A 17,829-nucleotide genomic window follows, 5' to 3' on the forward strand; every position below is an offset into this window, starting at 1 on the left:
AGACACACACACAATCATCTCCAACAGTGAATATTTTTACAGATTAAATTACTGCATTAATATTGGGACAAACACTATCGAGTTTTTTTTTTTTTTTTAATTTCGATTTGTAACACTGATTATTCACAATTGCTACATTTCAGATGGGAAACATGAACATATAATAAGTAAAATGAACCAAACCAGAAATATCCAGTTTAACTTCACATTTCAAGATTTCAAGTGAAATAAAAAAACATTTTCTCCAAAATCTACTCGGTTTGCTTTTTGTATCACCTCTACTATCAAATTCAGTTAGCCATTGTCTTCCTAACCCAATGAGAATCTTTGTGTTTGTGTGTGCAGCCTCCAGCTGTGGGGTAGGAGTGCCCTCTAGTGGACTCACCGTGGGATCTTGAAAAGAGCTTTAACTGGATGCATCTCAGCCAGCGGGGGATCTCCGTCTGCCAACTCAATGGCTGTGATGCCAAGCGACCACACATCACAGCGAGCGTCGTAGGAGTAGTCATACTGCTGTTCACAGGCTATGACCTGGTGACACAACATAGCAGTGACCATATGAGCAACGGATTTAGACTGTTACTGACATCCCAACATCCCATTTTTTCAACACAATACAGAAGGATATCTACTGCAAGAGAAATTCAAAGTTTCAAATTGTGTCTAATTCAATTAAACAAAAGATTTTATTCATATAAGCTAAGAAATTATGTCAAAAAGCATCATATCACCTAATTTGACCTTTTAGTTCTAGTCTTCTCTCTCACTACAAAGATCTATTTTTGTGGTTCATTTAAACACTGAAATGTGTATTGATGCAGTTTCCAGAGGTAGGAGCCTTTCAATAACCATGAGTGGCACTACATTTACAGCTGAGTTTATTCTAATTGCCCCTGAGGTCCCTCCCTACCAGCACAATCACCGCACCTCATTTCTGCCAAAGAGTAAGCAGTGGGGTCTGAGACTCCCAGCTATTAACCTTGAGGCGACCTCCAATGCTGCACCCGTGGAGGGAACTATACAATGACAAAAGGGGGAGTCCCACAACTGAGCCTCTCTCCTGCTCTTTTTGTTGCATATATAACACACTTCTCTTGAATAAAATGTCACATTAAGCCCAAAAGATGTGTGCTATTTTACTGCAGCACAATAATAGATGAACGTGTTTGTGAGCGTTTCCTCTGACCTCAGGAGCCATCCAAAATGGTGTCCCGACTGATGTGTTCCTTCGTAATCGTGCACTGGTAAGTTGAGCTGAAACACCTTTAAAAAAAAATACAAATAAAATTCAGTAATCGTTTTTAATAATAACAAAGATAATCTTGTTTATCTGCATGAATTTGAAAAGAATGGGCATATAACATAGGTATGATAGAGACTATCAATAAAGAGCTATCATATAATTTAGTGTGGCAACCTGCCAAGTGGCAATAATAATGAGCTATAATCATTTCAAATTGCGTAGGACAGATTTTTATCAGCATGGGTCCACTTCATCTCCATGACACAGAGGACATAAACATGCCTCGGGGCAACTCCAAGTCATTTGCCATAACAGCTTTCTTTTAATATGCAAAGGATCAAATAACGCAATTTAAATGAGCAATAATAGCCTGAGGTTAAGGCAATGGTCCATGAAGTAAAAATATGTTGTGGTGAGTGTGGGACTAAAGTGTGGGGCACAAAAAATGCATTTATCTTCACAAACACTTTTGCAGGAATGTGCTGCTGACACTCACCAAAGATCAACCAAAAATCACTTGTTTATCTAACAATACATTTCATAGAAGGGATTAAGCAAAGGGACGACTTTAGGACCTTAAAGCATTTGTCCTTTTCTATTCAATTCAGGAATTTCATTTAATTACGTCTTTCAAAAATCATTACCAAAGTCGACCAGTTTGACTCCTCCCTCAGTTGTCAGGAGGATGTTGTTGCCTTTGACGTCACGGTGGATAATCCTATTGTTGTGCAAATGCTGAAGACCCTTTTAAGTTAAAGGACAAAAACAACACAAGGTGCTCAGAGAGAATCACAGCCCGAGTATGTCTCATTTGTCATTAGTATAAATGAGGATAGGTGGCAAGAAAAGTTAAGCAGTACAATCTACATAAAAGAACTCCCACAGCTGTTAAGATGGAGAGACATTCATTACTTGCTGCCAAACTCCCCATGCTGAAAATAAATCCTCAGCATGCTCTCTGCATGTTTGGATCCCACTTCCCTCTAACATTAGCGGCTTTGCAGCAGGCCTTCTTACCAACAGGGCACTGTATAAGATGTATGAGATAACGGGCTCCTGCAGACGCTGGGCTCGGATGAGCAGGCCTTTGATGAGTTCTGTGACAGAGCCGCCGTTGCACAGCTGGGTGGGAGAGAGAGAAACCAGAGTGACTCGTCCATCACTCACCACTCTAGATTATGATTCATTTGGAGAGCTAGCCCACACACATACCAGCAAGAGGAAGCAAGCAGAATCATATGCTATGTGAGCCTTTCGTTTCTTTAACTTTTTAGTTCTGACAAATCAAACATGGTTGTGAAGCAGTTATTCATTCAGGGTTCGATCTCCAGCTTCTGCAGCCACATGTCCGATGTGTTCTTGGGAAAGACATTTAACTCCAAGTTGCTCCAACTGCTTCAGTGGCACAAATGAACGAGTGTGAATGGGATTGGTAATTAAAAAAGTTGGACACTTCACCTCTGCCATCAGTGTGTGAATGGGTGCCCTCAGAATAAACTGTAAACCTATAATAAATACATATATACATGCAAACATATATAACTTTATCAATAATAAATATGTTGACGGTTTAAATATTTAGTTCCCTGAATGCCTGATAGGGCTGAGGTTTGTTTTGTTTTTCCCTTTCTTTATTGCTTATACTTTATTTTATGTTTGTATCACTTTATTTTAACATGTTCAATAAAATTGACAAAGCATAGCATGTTGTAACTAGAACCACTGCATTCCTCATCCTTCAAAATGTAAGATTATTCACTGAAATCTAGATCCTACAGTAGGTGGTCTGGAACTCAAGATAGATATTGCAACCCAAATTTCCGATATTTTTCAACCAATAAGATTTATTCAAGCAATAACATTTATTTCATGATTTATTTCCACCAGATGAAAATGACTGCTTTAACGATCATGCTGACACGTCTTTGTAAAAGAGTTGATTGTATTCCAGGATTCTTATGCAGAATAAAACACTGACTTAAGAGCTTACCTCAAGCACCAGCCATAGTTGTCCTCCTGATAAGTTGTCTGACTTGTAAAACATGCCGTAAAACTTGACCACATTTGGGTGGTTTGACAGGGACCTCAGGATGTTGTACTCTGCCTCGATCTCTTCATCCACATCCTTTCAAAACACAACACAGTCAATCAAAGTGAGTAAAAAGAACAAACACACAAGTAGCAAAGCAAATTAAAAAAAACACAAAAGACAGGGTACAATATAATAAAATGTTATATTGATGCCTAAATCTATCAGGTTGTTTTATTTAAACCCATAGATTTAAACCAAGCAATACAATGACTATAATCAGACTCCTTTAGACAAGGTATAAACCTTGCAACAAAGGAAGGGACGGCCAGGGGAATAAACTATTTCTGGAAGTGCTTTTCTATCAAACTAAATCTCAGAAGAAGGGAAGATCTGCAGTCAAAGAGGCAAAATGTCTCTTCCTGGATGTCTGAGTGATAGTGTCAGCACTCTAATCAGGGAGAGGGATGAGAGAGGAGGCAGCTTCATCTTCACAGCCATCAGGGGAGCCTCATGGTGGATAGCAGTGCCAGGATGGGGATTGTTCCACTGACACAATCACAGGCAGATTCAGACCAAGTCCCACTAGCACAAACGGATGCCAGTGCAGAGTCTTATCAAACAGACAAATGAACGGATATACTGAGAAGAAACATCCGATGCAGGAACTACATTCTTTGGTAAGGGTTTGTTGGACTGAAGATGACAGGAAATAAATGAAAAGGGGAAACATAAGGGGATGTATATGTCACTGGAGCAACTACAACTGCATCGAGATGAAGAGAAGAAAAAAGTATACGCAACTTACTCTGTTTGTATGGCTTGTATGCTGAGACAAGTCACATTGTTACGAAGAGAAAGACAAGGGGTTAAGTCTGATTTTCTTTTTTTTAAATAGAATTGATGCACACGTGGGTGGCATTGGCCTGGACACTTATAAGCTTCAGTGTTTAGTCAGCTCTGCATTGTGTTTTAAAACCTTTCTGTGTTATTACCTCTCTCTCTCTCCAGCATTTTAATATTTACAGTATATTGGTTTTACAACCTTCCTGGTCGTGGAGCTGGTGAATCAGTTATAGCTGAAGAAGTTTGCTCGCCTGCTCCCATCGCAGCCTCACTGCAGCCTCACCGGCTGGTAAACCATTTGCCTAACAAACTGAGGGGCATCCAAAACCTGCCTTAAAACCGCCTACCTTCTCGGGTCAAAAAATTCAGGACTGGATTCAAAACGTAGAAGGAGTACACACTGGCTGCTGAATTGTTGTCGGAGAAGTCAGCACATCAAACTTGTTTCCATAAAGTCTGATGACATCGTAAGGTCATTTCAGGATTGAATTTAGTAGAGATCTCACATATTGCTCCTTTAAATGAGCAATGAATGATTTTCTTGAAGCCCTGATGGATTACAGAGTATTACAGTACTCACACTGCATACCTTTTACAATGAAGTCCTTAATGCTCCTTCATTAACCATAAAGCAGCTGTTTCTTAATAATATTTAACATAAGTACATATTCTTTGCACATGAGACATTCAGATTGACCACAGCAACGACGTATTTCTGCATCAATCTCACCCTCAAGGTAGGTATAAATGACAGAGAATTAAAGTTAGCATGCTTTTGGGCATCATTTTTGACACGTATGCCTGACTTACATTGATAGGGTCGAGCACTTTGACTGCAGCCTGACTCCCATCCTTCTTGTTGGTCACTCTGTAGACTTTGCCGTACGTTCCTTTACCGATGGTCTCCACTATATCCCAGTTCTCTGATGGGTCGTCTAAGTTCTCCATGCCAATCATGCTCGCCTTGTAGGGATAAAGTCCATACAGTGACCTCCTGGAAGAAAAAAAAAATCCCCAATGCAACATCAATGGAACAGAAACGTTTATAAGACATTGGATACTTTCATATCGAGGACAAAGCAGAAAAAGCATGATTCTATTATATGGGAATCCACACAATAACTAAGGGTGTAATGTGAATCTTATATGTCCACTTTTTCAAATAAAAGTACTTTTCTTATTATCAACTTTATAGTTGCAATAGGTTACTGGTGTAGAATTTCAAACAGGAAATAACAAGTTCAAATAACAGGGAAGGAATTAATTAAAAATGAAAAAAAAAAAATAACCGTGTAGAGCTTTGCATGGATGGCACACAACTGTACATCAATTCCCAGAGGCCTTCTCATTGAGCTCAGTGAAAGGCTATATCTGCCAAGGGAGCCACTTAACAGGTTTAACACTGGAGAAATCAAAGCAGAAAAAAAACAACAACAGCGCAGACAGCTGGAGGTGGAGATGAAAGCACTCTACTTACATGGCAAGTGTTATTTTCTTCTGACTCATCAGGGCTGAGGAAAAAATACGGCTAAAGAGACTCTTGTGACCATAATATACTAGCTCCAATAGCAATGAAAATGGCTTCCTCGAGAGGATGGACAACAAGTGGTGTTTCACACAGACACTGAATTAGCCCTTTCCACAGGGACCTTGTCGCTGGCCGCTAAGAAGTACAATCTCCTCAAGATCAATTGGATTGGACAGAGATTAACTTGACAAGAGCAGTCCTGCGTGAGCCGTGAACCCGCATGACACCTTCAAACAAACTGATTATTATGTGGAGAGTGTTATAAGGTGATTTGTATTCAGGGTATAAGACAATTACAGAGGCTTATGATCAACAGCGGTGCAAAAACTGTCATAAATCATCCTTTTAGCTGACAAATGATGTTTGTGACCCAAGAAAACATATAAGACCAATGATGCAAAACATTACATGTCAAAGCAGCTGAGACAAAATAGCATGTCAGACAAGGCACTGATGTTGCCATGCATGCATCCTATTTTTTTTTTTTTCAAATATGACAGATATTCCAGATAAACAATGGTGGAGGGGGAATGTTTGAGTGGGATCTCACGGCTGCTCCACTCGTCATAAACGTGTTGCGACCCTGAGGGAGGGACGCCATCAGGGTAAAGATCAGGAAACTGATGCAAACAAACATGAATGATGTTTAACCCTCTGACGCTTGTGAGGACAGATTTATGAATTGTTGTGCATGCTGGTTGAGAGATGGGAAAGCTGTTAGATAGGTGTGTGGAATCTTTCAAATATGCAGCACTGAGATCAGACTGATATCCTTCACTGTGTCCTTCAGGGAGACACGTGTGATAGGAGCATCTTTTTTTTTTTTTTTTTATTGTAACAAACATAAATACTCAAACAAAGTAACAATTTAACTGCCTACCTACCAGCATGGTTCCTTATTTATGAAAACAATCCACCAATAATTGTAGTAAAGCTTATACACAATCTTAAACAGCCTGAGGATAATGCATCACACCTTCCCTGTCAATCACCAACCTGTCACCAATACACTGTTGTTGTTTTGTAACATGTCTAACCTGCTCTATACTGCTTTAAGAACACAACCATTTAACTGCATAACTGTACCAATCTTTTTTTTTGTGGCAGACACATTATATTACATTCACTCCTCGTCTTAAATGACAGATTGTAGTAATCAAATGTGACCTTTGAAAAATAAAGTTTTTTGCAATTTCTAATTAAATTTTAACACCAAATGTGCAGCAGCAAGTTGTGGGCAAATATTATTTTACAGTGAATTACTGTAATCTGCATAGACATTTTTTTTTTTCATCATTGACCAATGTCCAACACAAAACCAAGACTCTTTTGTCTGCAAGAGCTTTTAATGGCTGTTGTGAAATAGGGAATCACTTTTTTTTTTTTTTTAAGTTTTAGGTTACACAGTACAAATGAGACTTTCTGTCTGAACATTCATCATTAAAAAACGTGAAAAAACAAGTGTCTCCATCACACACAATGAACTAATTGGATCATTAACTTTTTTTTGTCTATGAATAATTAAAAAATAGTCGGAAGCATCCAGAAAAGCTTTGATCAAAAAGCCAAAAGTCAACCATACCTGTTTCTGTGAAAGTGTTCCTCTCTCCCTCAGAGCAAAACTCTCCAAACTAATTCATGCTAATCTATGGGGATTAATAATTCACCAGTAATCTGCAACGTGATCTGCAGCCGTGGTAAATATGCAGGCAGCAGATGTACCCACTCATAATGAAGGCTGAGTTCCTGATAGTTGCTAAGTTACATGACTGCAGGCTGTCTCCCCTCTTTACATCATGCTTGTTACACAACCAGTTGTTTGTTGTCTTCTGGCAGCATCATACAGATTTTTATATGCCAGGCACAACAATGTAAATGGCATGTATGTGGTGACTGTATGCTAGTGAAAGATGTAGTGAGTGTGATAAAGTAAAAGGATCCCACACCACTGAAAGTGTCCATAAAGTCAAATAAAATCCACAAGTAGAGTCACTGAAGGAGTTTATAATTGAGCCTCGAACTGGCTTCATTTTAAGTACATGAATATCAACAAAGATAGCCTGCGTGTCAAGAGACTGTGACAAAAAAGAAGATCATATTCGAGCTGAAGGAAACACAACACTGGATGCTGCTGTTGCCATGACTTTGAAGCCCAGGGGAACCAATGGAGTAAAACATGGTCTCTGGAAGCTAAAGAAGGAGAAAATATCAACAGAACAAGACAAGAGCTCAAAGTTTCAGACAATTTTAAAGGAGTGGTCACCCCAACTTTTCTATCAGGCATCTCTTTGATAACATGTACAAATGTTACACCTCCACACCATACCCCCCCCCCCCCCCCTTCCCCTTCATGGATGGGTAAAATGTTACACAACAATGCAGACAAAAAACTTACATTTTAAAGTTTCATTTCATTAAAAGTGTTTAGTCTGACAGCATCATATGTATCGAATTCCTTGGTGGAATTGTTTTTGTTGGGCAGCATGTTTTGGTTTTTTACACACGTAATAATGATCTCCTGTTATTTACAGTATAATGTCCATGAAAGCAGTGCTATATAATGTGGCTCAGGACCCCCTAAATGGGTCACAAAATAAACGTAGTTAGTTCACAGAAGTGTAAACAATTCTTCTGTTTTTAAAAGGTTTGTTAATCAAGGTTTGTATTTTTTTCTAATTTGTCAAATCCTTGTTGTCATTTGTTGTAGATTATTGGATAATTTTCCTTCTCCAGACCTTTGAAAATAATCTGAATGAGAATATTAATCCTTGGTTGACCTGGTTATAATTTGTTGACTGAAGATTAGGATGGATTCTTAAAATTGTTTTAAGGGGTCAAAATTAAAACATTTTTGAGCATTATCTTGATTCTGTTTTTTTTTCTGTTTCATTGTTTGCTCAAGTTGTGGTAGCACAGATTTTTTTGTTCTTTCTTCAGTGCTACAAAGTTGTTTGGATTCAACTCTTGTCCCTTCTACTTTTTGCTGTAGTCTCTGTGACACCAAATTTGAGAACCACTGTTTCAATATAAGCAGCAACATAAAGACAAACTGACTATGTGAAAAAACTGTTTGATAATCTTTTCATCAATCGTAGATCTGCTGCAAAAATGATGTGTTTCTTTAATGTTGCAAAGTAGAGACACATTGTGTCCTTTCAAAAGAACAGCAGGCACAGCAGTGTTGTTTTAGAACACGATACCACTGGTCCTCGATGGCAAGTCTCAGATTACCCTTTGTTTACCATCCTGTGTCAGCATATATTAAAGGGGCATTTAATCTGATTAACTAAATGCAGGTCAGTAGTTGCTCATACAAATCTCTCCAATTTTTTGAAACCTGATATTATTCTTTGGTGAAATGTTGCTTTGTGATAATAGTAAATGCAAATCACTTCTAAGATTAAAAAATGCCCTGCAACATGTAATGAATCTGCATAATTCAGGGTTTCAGTGATGGTTGGAGGTGGTATTAGCTTCAGACGATGTGAACAGCTGCAGCACACGGATCGTCTTTGACACCAGAAACAGAGCAAAGTGAGAGTGAGTAATCTAATTTTCTGCTTCCATCAAACTCACACAATCCCACCCTCTCTGGTAAATGCCTCACGGGAACTCCACTCAGTAAACCCTTTGGTAAGTCTGTGGATAGAAAAAAAAACTCTGAACTATAATCCCTTTTAAGGGGATATGAAGAGGCTTTGCAGTAAACCTCCACTTGCCACAAGCCAGACCTAAAGCACGATGCCCTTGTTCTCACCCTGAATGACCAAAGCCTCGCATAACCAGACACTAAAATATTTCTTCTCAAGAATAACACGCCGAAGTTTAGCAGTGCAGCTGCCAGATTAATAACCACCAAATGATGTAGGTAAACAAAACATCAACCTCACTGACAAGAAGCCAACATCCATGATCAAAAGAATCCATCAAAAAGCACAGTATGCCATTACTCCCAGCCATCCAATCAGAAACAACACAACTGTTTTCGTGGCTCAAATGGAAAATGCTAACTCCAACTTTCTTAGTACAAAACTTTCCATGCAAAGAGTGAAACATACATCAGCAACGTCTAACCTCTAAATTCCCACTGCACTGCCGTCATTGATTTCATGCAATGCACATACTTGTCTTTAATCACACCTTAACATTATTCAAATAGTTTTTGTTACAACATTATAGTTTTATCTGTAGCTCGGTCAACTTCAGCAGATTTACCACAAGTGACTGAAATGTTGAATGTTTGATGCAAAGGAATAAAGTGGACTTAATGAGTGAGATAAGATTTTGTTTAAACCAAAACAGGGAAACTTTACACTATTTCTACTTTGTTCTAATTTGAACTTCTTGTGCAATCTATTTAACATCCTCTATCCCCATTATTATTATTTTTTTTACACTTTTAGACTTTGAAAACAGAACTTTAACTATTTTATATTTCTAGACTGTGATACTGAACAGCTGCATGCATTATTCTTTTAGACTCTCTTTTATTTAACTTCCTCAATGCTGTTTAGTGGTTTATAAATTGCTATATATAAAATACTATTTTACTGTAAAATAAATCCAGCTGTGCGTTTAGTATTGTACTGTGTTGATTATAAGTAAAGTGGAAGAAGAAAAGTAATTGAGACAGTCAAAGCAGTTCACCTGAATAGAAAACATGTATCCTACCTCGTCTTTGTTGCCACCGTATTTCCATCTCTATAATCTGCAAAACAGGGAAAAGTAATCAGACAGCAGCTGATTTCTGTTCTGTCTTGTATCCATCTCTGTATTTCAGAAACAAAACAGCCAACACTGCAGTCAGTTATACAGACATAATACTGCATTGGCTCTAACTAACATTCTTTACATGCGGCTTACCCGCCATGGCAACATATCCGAACTGATTTGCCTGTTGACTCACTGAAGCAGTTTAATTATTAACAGTATGGACACCTGAGCAGGCCAGAAGCGCTCAGCTGACCACTAACCTGTAAAGGTCTATTTATGCTCTATGAAGCAGCAGAGAACCTACCTGGACAGGAGGTAAATGACTCAATGTCCAGTGATGCTCTCCGCAGCACCGCCTGAAACACCAACATCTCTCAGCGTGAAATGTGTAACACGAACGCTGTGCTTTTACCAGGACAGAGTTTCTCCACTGGCCCATGCTAGACTAGTTTTTTTTTTCCTCTTTGACTAATTGGTAGAAAAGAGAGGCTTTGTTCAGCCATTGGTCATTAAAAAGAGGGCCTCCCTTGTTTGTGAAACTTCAACCCAATTATTCTCAAAATGCTCAGTCACATGGGGAATGCAATTCCTCTTTTGGACTCATAGAGGGGCAGTGAGGGAGAAGGATAAACCTGAACCATGCACGCACAAATACACTGTAAACCTTTGAGGAAGTGTTCTAAAAATACACACTATTACAAAAGTCTTATTCTGTTACATTTCTTCAGTATTTTCAGCTACAGCCACTGACAAATGTCATTCAAAGATTTTTCTGATAAAGGAGGGCATTCTGATATTTCTGCTTGGTTGTATTGGAACAGATTTTTCTGTAGTTCATCAGGTCACATGAACTCCTCTATAGAGGATATGATATGATGAGCTGCAGTTAACTGAGACCCCTGGTGGACACAGTGAGGCAAATGACTGAACCCACCATTCACATTTTCTCACTACACTATGAGGGGAGAGCGGATAACAGTGAGCTATATTTGGGCTTTATAGAGCGGAATACCAGAGACTCCATCCAGCATTCATGCTAGACAGGTTTAAAATAACTGCAACCAAGTCATGCCTTACATACTTACTGATGTTCATTAAAGATTAAATAAACCCTTAAAAGTTGGGACACTGTGTAAGATATGAGTAAAGACATGTGATTATTATCAACACATTAAAACCCTATTTTTGATTGAAAATAACACACGTACAACATAGCAAATGTTGAAAGTAAGAATGTTCATGTTTTTTCAAAAACTACATGTCATGATCTGGGGTCATTAGTGCTTTCCACGTGTGTTTGTTGTCTGTGTTCCCTGTCTGTCTGCTCCTCCTGTGTTTTCCCTTACAGGTGGTTACAGGTGTGTTCTTCACAGGTGCGGATCGTTGTCATCAACTCCAGTATTTAAACCGGCGCTCCACATGCAGCTGGCGCCAGATTATTGTCTTCACCTCGTTGGTATCGTACCTAGAATCAGGCTCGCCAGTATTTTTAATATTCCCCAGTGTCTCCTTGTACTTACCCTCCTCGTGTTTTTCCCCTCGTCAGCTCCTAGTCAAGACTTACCTGCGTTCCCGTCATCCTGTCGTCCACAGCTCGTCTATCTGGATTCACCTCACGCGTGCTGGAATCGGGTTTTGGGATCGTCACGAGGATTATCGTTTCACTGCTCACTACTGAACTTGGAGTCTCGCACATTTTGTCCCTCGTGTCACCTTCCCCCTGTTACATTAAATCTATTGAAGTGCTTGCTCTGTTTTGTGTCGTGCATTTGGGTCCAATTCTGAAAACCGTAACACTGTATTCCCATTTTGAATGTCGACAACACGTTTCATAAAAGTTTAGACCGTGGCAACAACAGACAAAGTTGCTGAATGCTTTAAAAACTCCATTGAACGTCCCTAAGTTAAATCTGTTAAGTGTCAACAAGTTAGTAACATGACTCATTTGACTGAAAATAGAGAGCATACCATAGAGGCTGAGACTTGAAGTAAAGATGTAAAGTCCACTCTGAAATAGTGCAACACAGAATAATACTGTGTGCGTGTGTGTGTGTGTGTGTATATATATAAAGCAATGAATCTCATCATTTCATCATAATTCATTATAATACTTGATCAAAAAAAAAAGTTCCCTGTGGACCTCCTCAGCCACCACTGAGCTGAAACAGTGTTTTTCCTGGCATCTAAACAAAATGTAAATACATGTCAGATATGAGCTTGTGCTATTTTCAATTTAACTTTTCAATACTTCCTTAATCTTTTTTTTTTTTTTTACACATCTCTACCCACCATTCTTGTGATTTTGGGTTGTACAACAGCTGGTTTAGAACATGAAACAAAGTAGCAACAGTGCAGGAACACGTTACTTGACCACTCTCAAAACGATGCAGAGAGAAGTAAAAATCAACTTTAAAATTAACAAACAATAATCTGTATGACATTAACTCTACAACATGCTTCTTGTGTAGAAGCTTATAATAAAGGTCTACAGTCATGAATACCAGTGCAATATCACTAGCTCACAATAGAAAGCATTGTCAAATAAGAAGACATTTTCTATAAATGTCTCACTGCTAACATGTTCTGGCGGACATAAATGCATACATTTTAAATACTGTGTATTTCTCGTATTCCAAGAGTTGCTAAAGAACAAAACAGAACGAGGCTCAACTTACCTCTCCAGTGTGGGCTTGTTTTATCAGTGAGCTGTTCTTGTGACAATGACAAACAATACACTGAGATGTTAATAAAGCAACAGATTTATCATGTTATAATGGGGGGAAGCTAGTGTAGTTATTTGGGGATAGGATAAAAAAAAAAGTCAGGATCTAAATAAAAGAATCAGAAATGAATCGTTTTCTCAGGAACATCTTGCGAAAAAAACAAACAAAAAAAAAACAAAGAAAGACTAAAATCAGTGGGCTTATATTTTATTCACATATGTTACATTTTGCATTAAATGTCCAAGTCAACCTTTCTGGTCAAACTCAGAAAGTTTGAGTCAGCACCTACAGTAATGTACTGTATTCTCTCTTCAGTCATACAGGAGAACACACACAAGCTTTTCAGTTACAATGTACACCCATTTATCGTTGGCTAATTGGTTGCGGTCATTTACAAAGTGGGTACTGCAAAATAAAAGAGAAAGAGAGGAACCTCAGTAAACAGAAAAAAAAAGCAGCATGCATGAGTTCAAAGAGGAAGTGTTTTCAAGTGTTAACTTAAAGATTCCTGGATGCAGCACAACGTGGCCCAGCATTTCTAAACCAGACATCAGGGAAATCCGCAGTGTGCTGTGAAACACTCGAAAATGTCATCTTGCAGGCACGACTGGATAAATTCCTCTCTTCAAGAAAAAAAACAAAAACAAATGATAACCAAAAAATGAAGTCGCTAAGACACTTAAATAATAGTAGCTTAGAGGATGTCATGCACAGTGTATCACGGATACTCAAGTCTGATATTCTTGTGATATTGGAATGCAACTATAAATCACAACTATATGACGCGTGAGTAAGGGATAGTCATCACAATAAATGAGCTATACTGCAGTTAGGACTCGACCATTGGAAGCAGAAAAGGGGATCATTTTTTTACCGCCCAGAAAGATGGAACTAGTCTCCATTTTCTCAAACAAAACAAAAAAACAACAACTTGTAATTCATGGAGTTTCATATGCAGAGGGGACATTTCTAATGGGATCGATAAAATATTCTGCTCTCAGCTTTGCAAGACACTATATCTGTGCAATGACATTTCCTTTTCTTTAAAATGTATGCTCTTCGATTCTGTGCGCTTGACTTCAGCTACTGAGGAGTGATGAATCTTAGATATTTCATTGACCAGTTGTATTTTGCAGTTGGCATTTACGTTTTTTTTTTCCTTCAAAGCCAACCAGAAAGAAAAGGCGTGGATAGAGCAGGACTATGTGAGCGTAATGAGGTGACCGCATACCTCCTTAAACATCAAAGTAGTTTGAGTCAACATTCCCAGCCATCTATTGTAAACTCAAAGCACAACCTTAGAAAAAAAAAATAACACAATTACAATGAGCAGCAGCATTTATTTAAATATCTAAAACATATTTTTAAACAGCAAAAAAAAAAGAAGAAAAAAAGAAGGAAACGAAAAATAATTCCTGAGGATGGATTGCAACTAGACTCATAAAAAGAGTCTTCGCTTGTTTGCAAAGAAAACTCTAGTGTGTTGATAGGCTGACTTGTCCCGTCTACCATCACATGTCAGTCGACTATGAGTGCATATTGCAAAAACATCGCTACACTCATCAGGAGCTTGAAACTCATGCCAGCACAGCAGAGCACATTTTGATAAATAAGAGGGATATGCATTAACATCATCGTAAATGGTGCAAAAAGTAATCAAACTCTGCAGGGGAATTCAGCACTTGTTATACTTCAATGTTTTAATAACCCCAATAAATATGACAGGCTTCAAAAGCCTGCTCCAAACCAAATTTGTTTCTGGGCAAAGTTGTGCTTTTACTTTGATGTTTTAACGAATTCTGTTTTCCCTGCTCAAAACCACACAATAAATCACTTAAACACACACACACACGTGTTAATCTTTAGGCATGATTGTACATCAAACTTCACATAAACCAAGGCCTATGGCAGCGACGCCCTCACTGGATGTTTTTGTTTTCACCTTAAGAGTTCAGAAAGATTTTTTGATCGAGGCAGAAAAAAAAAAAAAAAAAAAAATTCTTCTAGTCATTGGTTGCTGTTTTCGGAGGACTTTGGAAGATCTTAGAGTCCGTTATAGTGAGGCCCCCAACGCTTATTGATGTGATCAAAGGTGTGCGAGACCCACTGTTGCTCCAACACTCGATATCTCTCTTCACATAAGAAAAGAGGCTTGCCACGGCTGGAGAGAAGCCAGAAGGGAAAACAAGCGTGAGAAATGTGTTTATTTTCTCTGCAGTCACGATTATTTAAAAAAAATAAAAATAAAAAAAAGAAGTATGGACTTACATACATGATCCTCATACATAAGATTTAGAATAATCTATGTGTTCAAAAGGCTGTTTGCATGCTGAGTATTGTTACTGTATGTTCTGAATTTGCTGATGTTTACTTTTTTCAAGTGATGCATGACACAAAAAGTGGAGCTCACAGTCTTGTGCGTGTGTGTGTCACGCATCTTACCGTAAATCGCGGTCCTCCTCTCCATGGGCATCAAGGTAAACAGAACCCCACAGGCAGAAACGATGTCCACGGATGATGATGATGACCGAGGCATTTATCAGTAGAAAGATGCCTGTAGCTGCACCACAATGTTGGGAGTGCTAGAAAATGACACCACAATATATTGAAGAAAAAAAAAAACTCCAAACAATTACCATCAAGCAGCTGCAGCCGTGCTGATGCAACCAAGAGACTTACCAAAACACATTCACAGATACCCTGCTGTTTGCAGCACACGCCTTTGAGACAGACAAAGGCGCCACACACAAGGCAGAGCGCGGGGTCCTTTGGCACCTTTTTGCAGGCAGTGCAGGCCTTCCTGTGATAGTACTGGAAGATGATGTTGTAGTTGTCGGGGAGCTGGAGGAGTCGGGGGGCTGCCCACTGAGGGTCCTGCACAAGCAAGCTCTACAGTGGAGAAAAGAGATAAGAATTATTCAGAATACACAGTGTTCATGTCAGAAATGTTCACCACAGTGATGATACACTGTGTCCTCAAAGTTTCTTTATGTAAAAACTATCAGCTTTCGTTTCAACACAGATCGTCAGAAGTTAAAACATTTAACACAAATATTTCAATTATTATTAGAAAGGAACAATCTGGTTGTTTTTATGTCGTCCCCGTCTCACAGATGTAATAAAACCATTTTGTCCCAAGTTAAGTATCAGCAAGGTAAATTAACATTCAAGACACTCTGTCTTTTTCACTAAATGATGTATAACATCCAAGGTTGCTGCAGCACTGAATGAGGAGGGCACAAGACACACGGTTAGTTATGCAGTCGCTCTCCTCAAGAGACACTATCAGCGATGGACCTCGTCAAGCAAGGTTGAAACCAATTTCCAAGTGTCAATATCTCCTCCAGTTACATAAATCGTTTACAGGACATCAAGTTCAAAAGACATGCTTTGAATGTTTAACTGCTGAGAAAGTTTTTTTTTTTAACTGACTGAAGCACAGGAAAAACTTCTCAAGATTCTGAGATACTTTACAAATTAGCTTTCATTTGGAAGAAATGCTGTCACCGAGTGAAATGTTAGGTCATCTTAAATTCAGCAGGAACCTCTGATATATCTGGGCAGACTTTAGGGGAAAAGACTATTAAGATAAGAATTTATATCTAAAATATACTGCACATTTTTGTAGTAAAGTAAATAAGCGTTTTCCTCTTGTTGGACATTCATTATCTTACCAATGATTGCTCCGCTTGCATCTGAGAGAGCCCAGTGACCTCAGCACACCACTGTATCACCAAGTCAAAGGCGCTGACTGCCCACGTTAGACATGAGGCACTGTGCACGATGTTTGAAGGCTGAGGGGCCGAGGGCAAGAGCCCCAAACACACAGCCAGGGACGAGAACTCCTCTTCCTCCTAGTACACGAGGGGAAAAAAACACCTCGTGAGGATTGCTTTCATGGACACAAGTGTTTCATTAGAAGTTAGAGGTTGTAATCGTTGATTTAAAAAAATGCGTGGTCAGAAGAAAGCAGTGACATTTTTGATGCAAAGACACAAGGGAAATGTAGTCTTTCCGCATCTAGGTTGTCGTATGAAATAAAACATACAAGGCAGCCCGTCAGGTTGTCTCCATAGAGATGATGCTGCAGAAGGCAGGAGAGGCGAAGGAAGGGCAAGCAGAACTGCTGGAGGCTGAATTCGATCGACTGAGGGGACCACACACTGGAGATCAGCTGGAGAGGGGAAATAACAGGAACACTTGATCAATAACCGCTCACTGATAATACTGTGATGTATATCTCCCCGGGACATGAGTAAGATATTAGAGCACTGTCTCTCAGGGTAATGGCCAATTCATGTTGAAAGGAAAATGAAAAGGGGCAGAGAGCACCATCCTGAAGGCAGTTGTGTTCTGAAGTGTTAAACAGTCGTTTTAGTGCCTCACCATCGACGTTTCCTCTGTGTTCACCTTGTAGACACTCTTGTCCTTCGAGAGCTCGCTGATAACGTGACTGAGAAGCACTTCAAATGATTTCTCGGCATTTGCGGCGTTCTGTGGAGGAAAAGTCGAAATGTTAAGAACACGTAACGAAAAATAAAAATGCAAGATTTTCCCTTTGATCCAGAATTTAATATCCTCTGACAGTCAGCAGACACGAGCTTAAATCTTTTATTTCCTGTGTGCTCAACAGGAGAACATTTTACCTTGAGTTTTTTTTTTTTTTTACCTCCCTTTTTAAAAAAGTAGTTCTGTATTGTTGCAGTCTCGACCACTGACATTAAATACTGACTTCAAAAAGCTTGAG

At 38.9% G+C, this 17,829-nt stretch overlaps 2 protein-coding genes across 2 annotated transcripts in view; both read right to left on the minus strand.

Moving 5' to 3' along the window:
- Window positions 1-381: 381 nt before the first annotated feature.
- LOC306832735 (myosin-IIIb-like) lies at window positions 382-10,639 on the minus strand (the record flags this gene model as incomplete). The annotated part of the gene is made up of 7 exons (XM_079357650.1): window positions 10,318-10,639; window positions 4,929-5,112; window positions 3,234-3,368; window positions 2,261-2,365; window positions 1,888-1,987; window positions 1,187-1,263; window positions 382-531 (listed from the first exon to the last, which is right to left on the minus strand). The coding sequence occupies exons 1-7, from the start codon at window positions 10,473-10,475 to the stop codon at window positions 382-384; spliced, it is 909 nt and encodes a 302-aa protein (XP_079213776.1). The 5' UTR covers window positions 10,476-10,639.
- Window positions 10,640-13,273: 2,634 nt separating this feature from the next.
- Window positions 13,274-17,829, minus strand: part of ubr3 (ubiquitin protein ligase E3 component n-recognin 3) — a 34,404-nt gene continuing 29,848 nt past the window's right edge. Inside the window, exons 34-39 of the mRNA XM_079356956.1 lie at window positions 17,469-17,576; window positions 17,131-17,256; window positions 16,757-16,936; window positions 15,762-15,971; window positions 15,525-15,664; window positions 13,274-15,243 (exon numbers count right to left, since the gene is read on the minus strand). Of these exons, the coding sequence (XP_079213082.1) occupies window positions 15,126-15,243; window positions 15,525-15,664; window positions 15,762-15,971; window positions 16,757-16,936; window positions 17,131-17,256; window positions 17,469-17,576 (882 nt within the window). The 3' untranslated portion in view covers window positions 13,274-15,125. The remainder of the gene's footprint in view (window positions 15,244-15,524; window positions 15,665-15,761; window positions 15,972-16,756; window positions 16,937-17,130; window positions 17,257-17,468; window positions 17,577-17,829) is intronic.

Source organism: Symphodus melops (assembly GCF_947650265.1).
Source record: "Symphodus melops genome assembly, chromosome: 12".
NCBI classification, from domain to species: domain Eukaryota; kingdom Metazoa; phylum Chordata; class Actinopteri; order Labriformes; family Labridae; genus Symphodus; species Symphodus melops.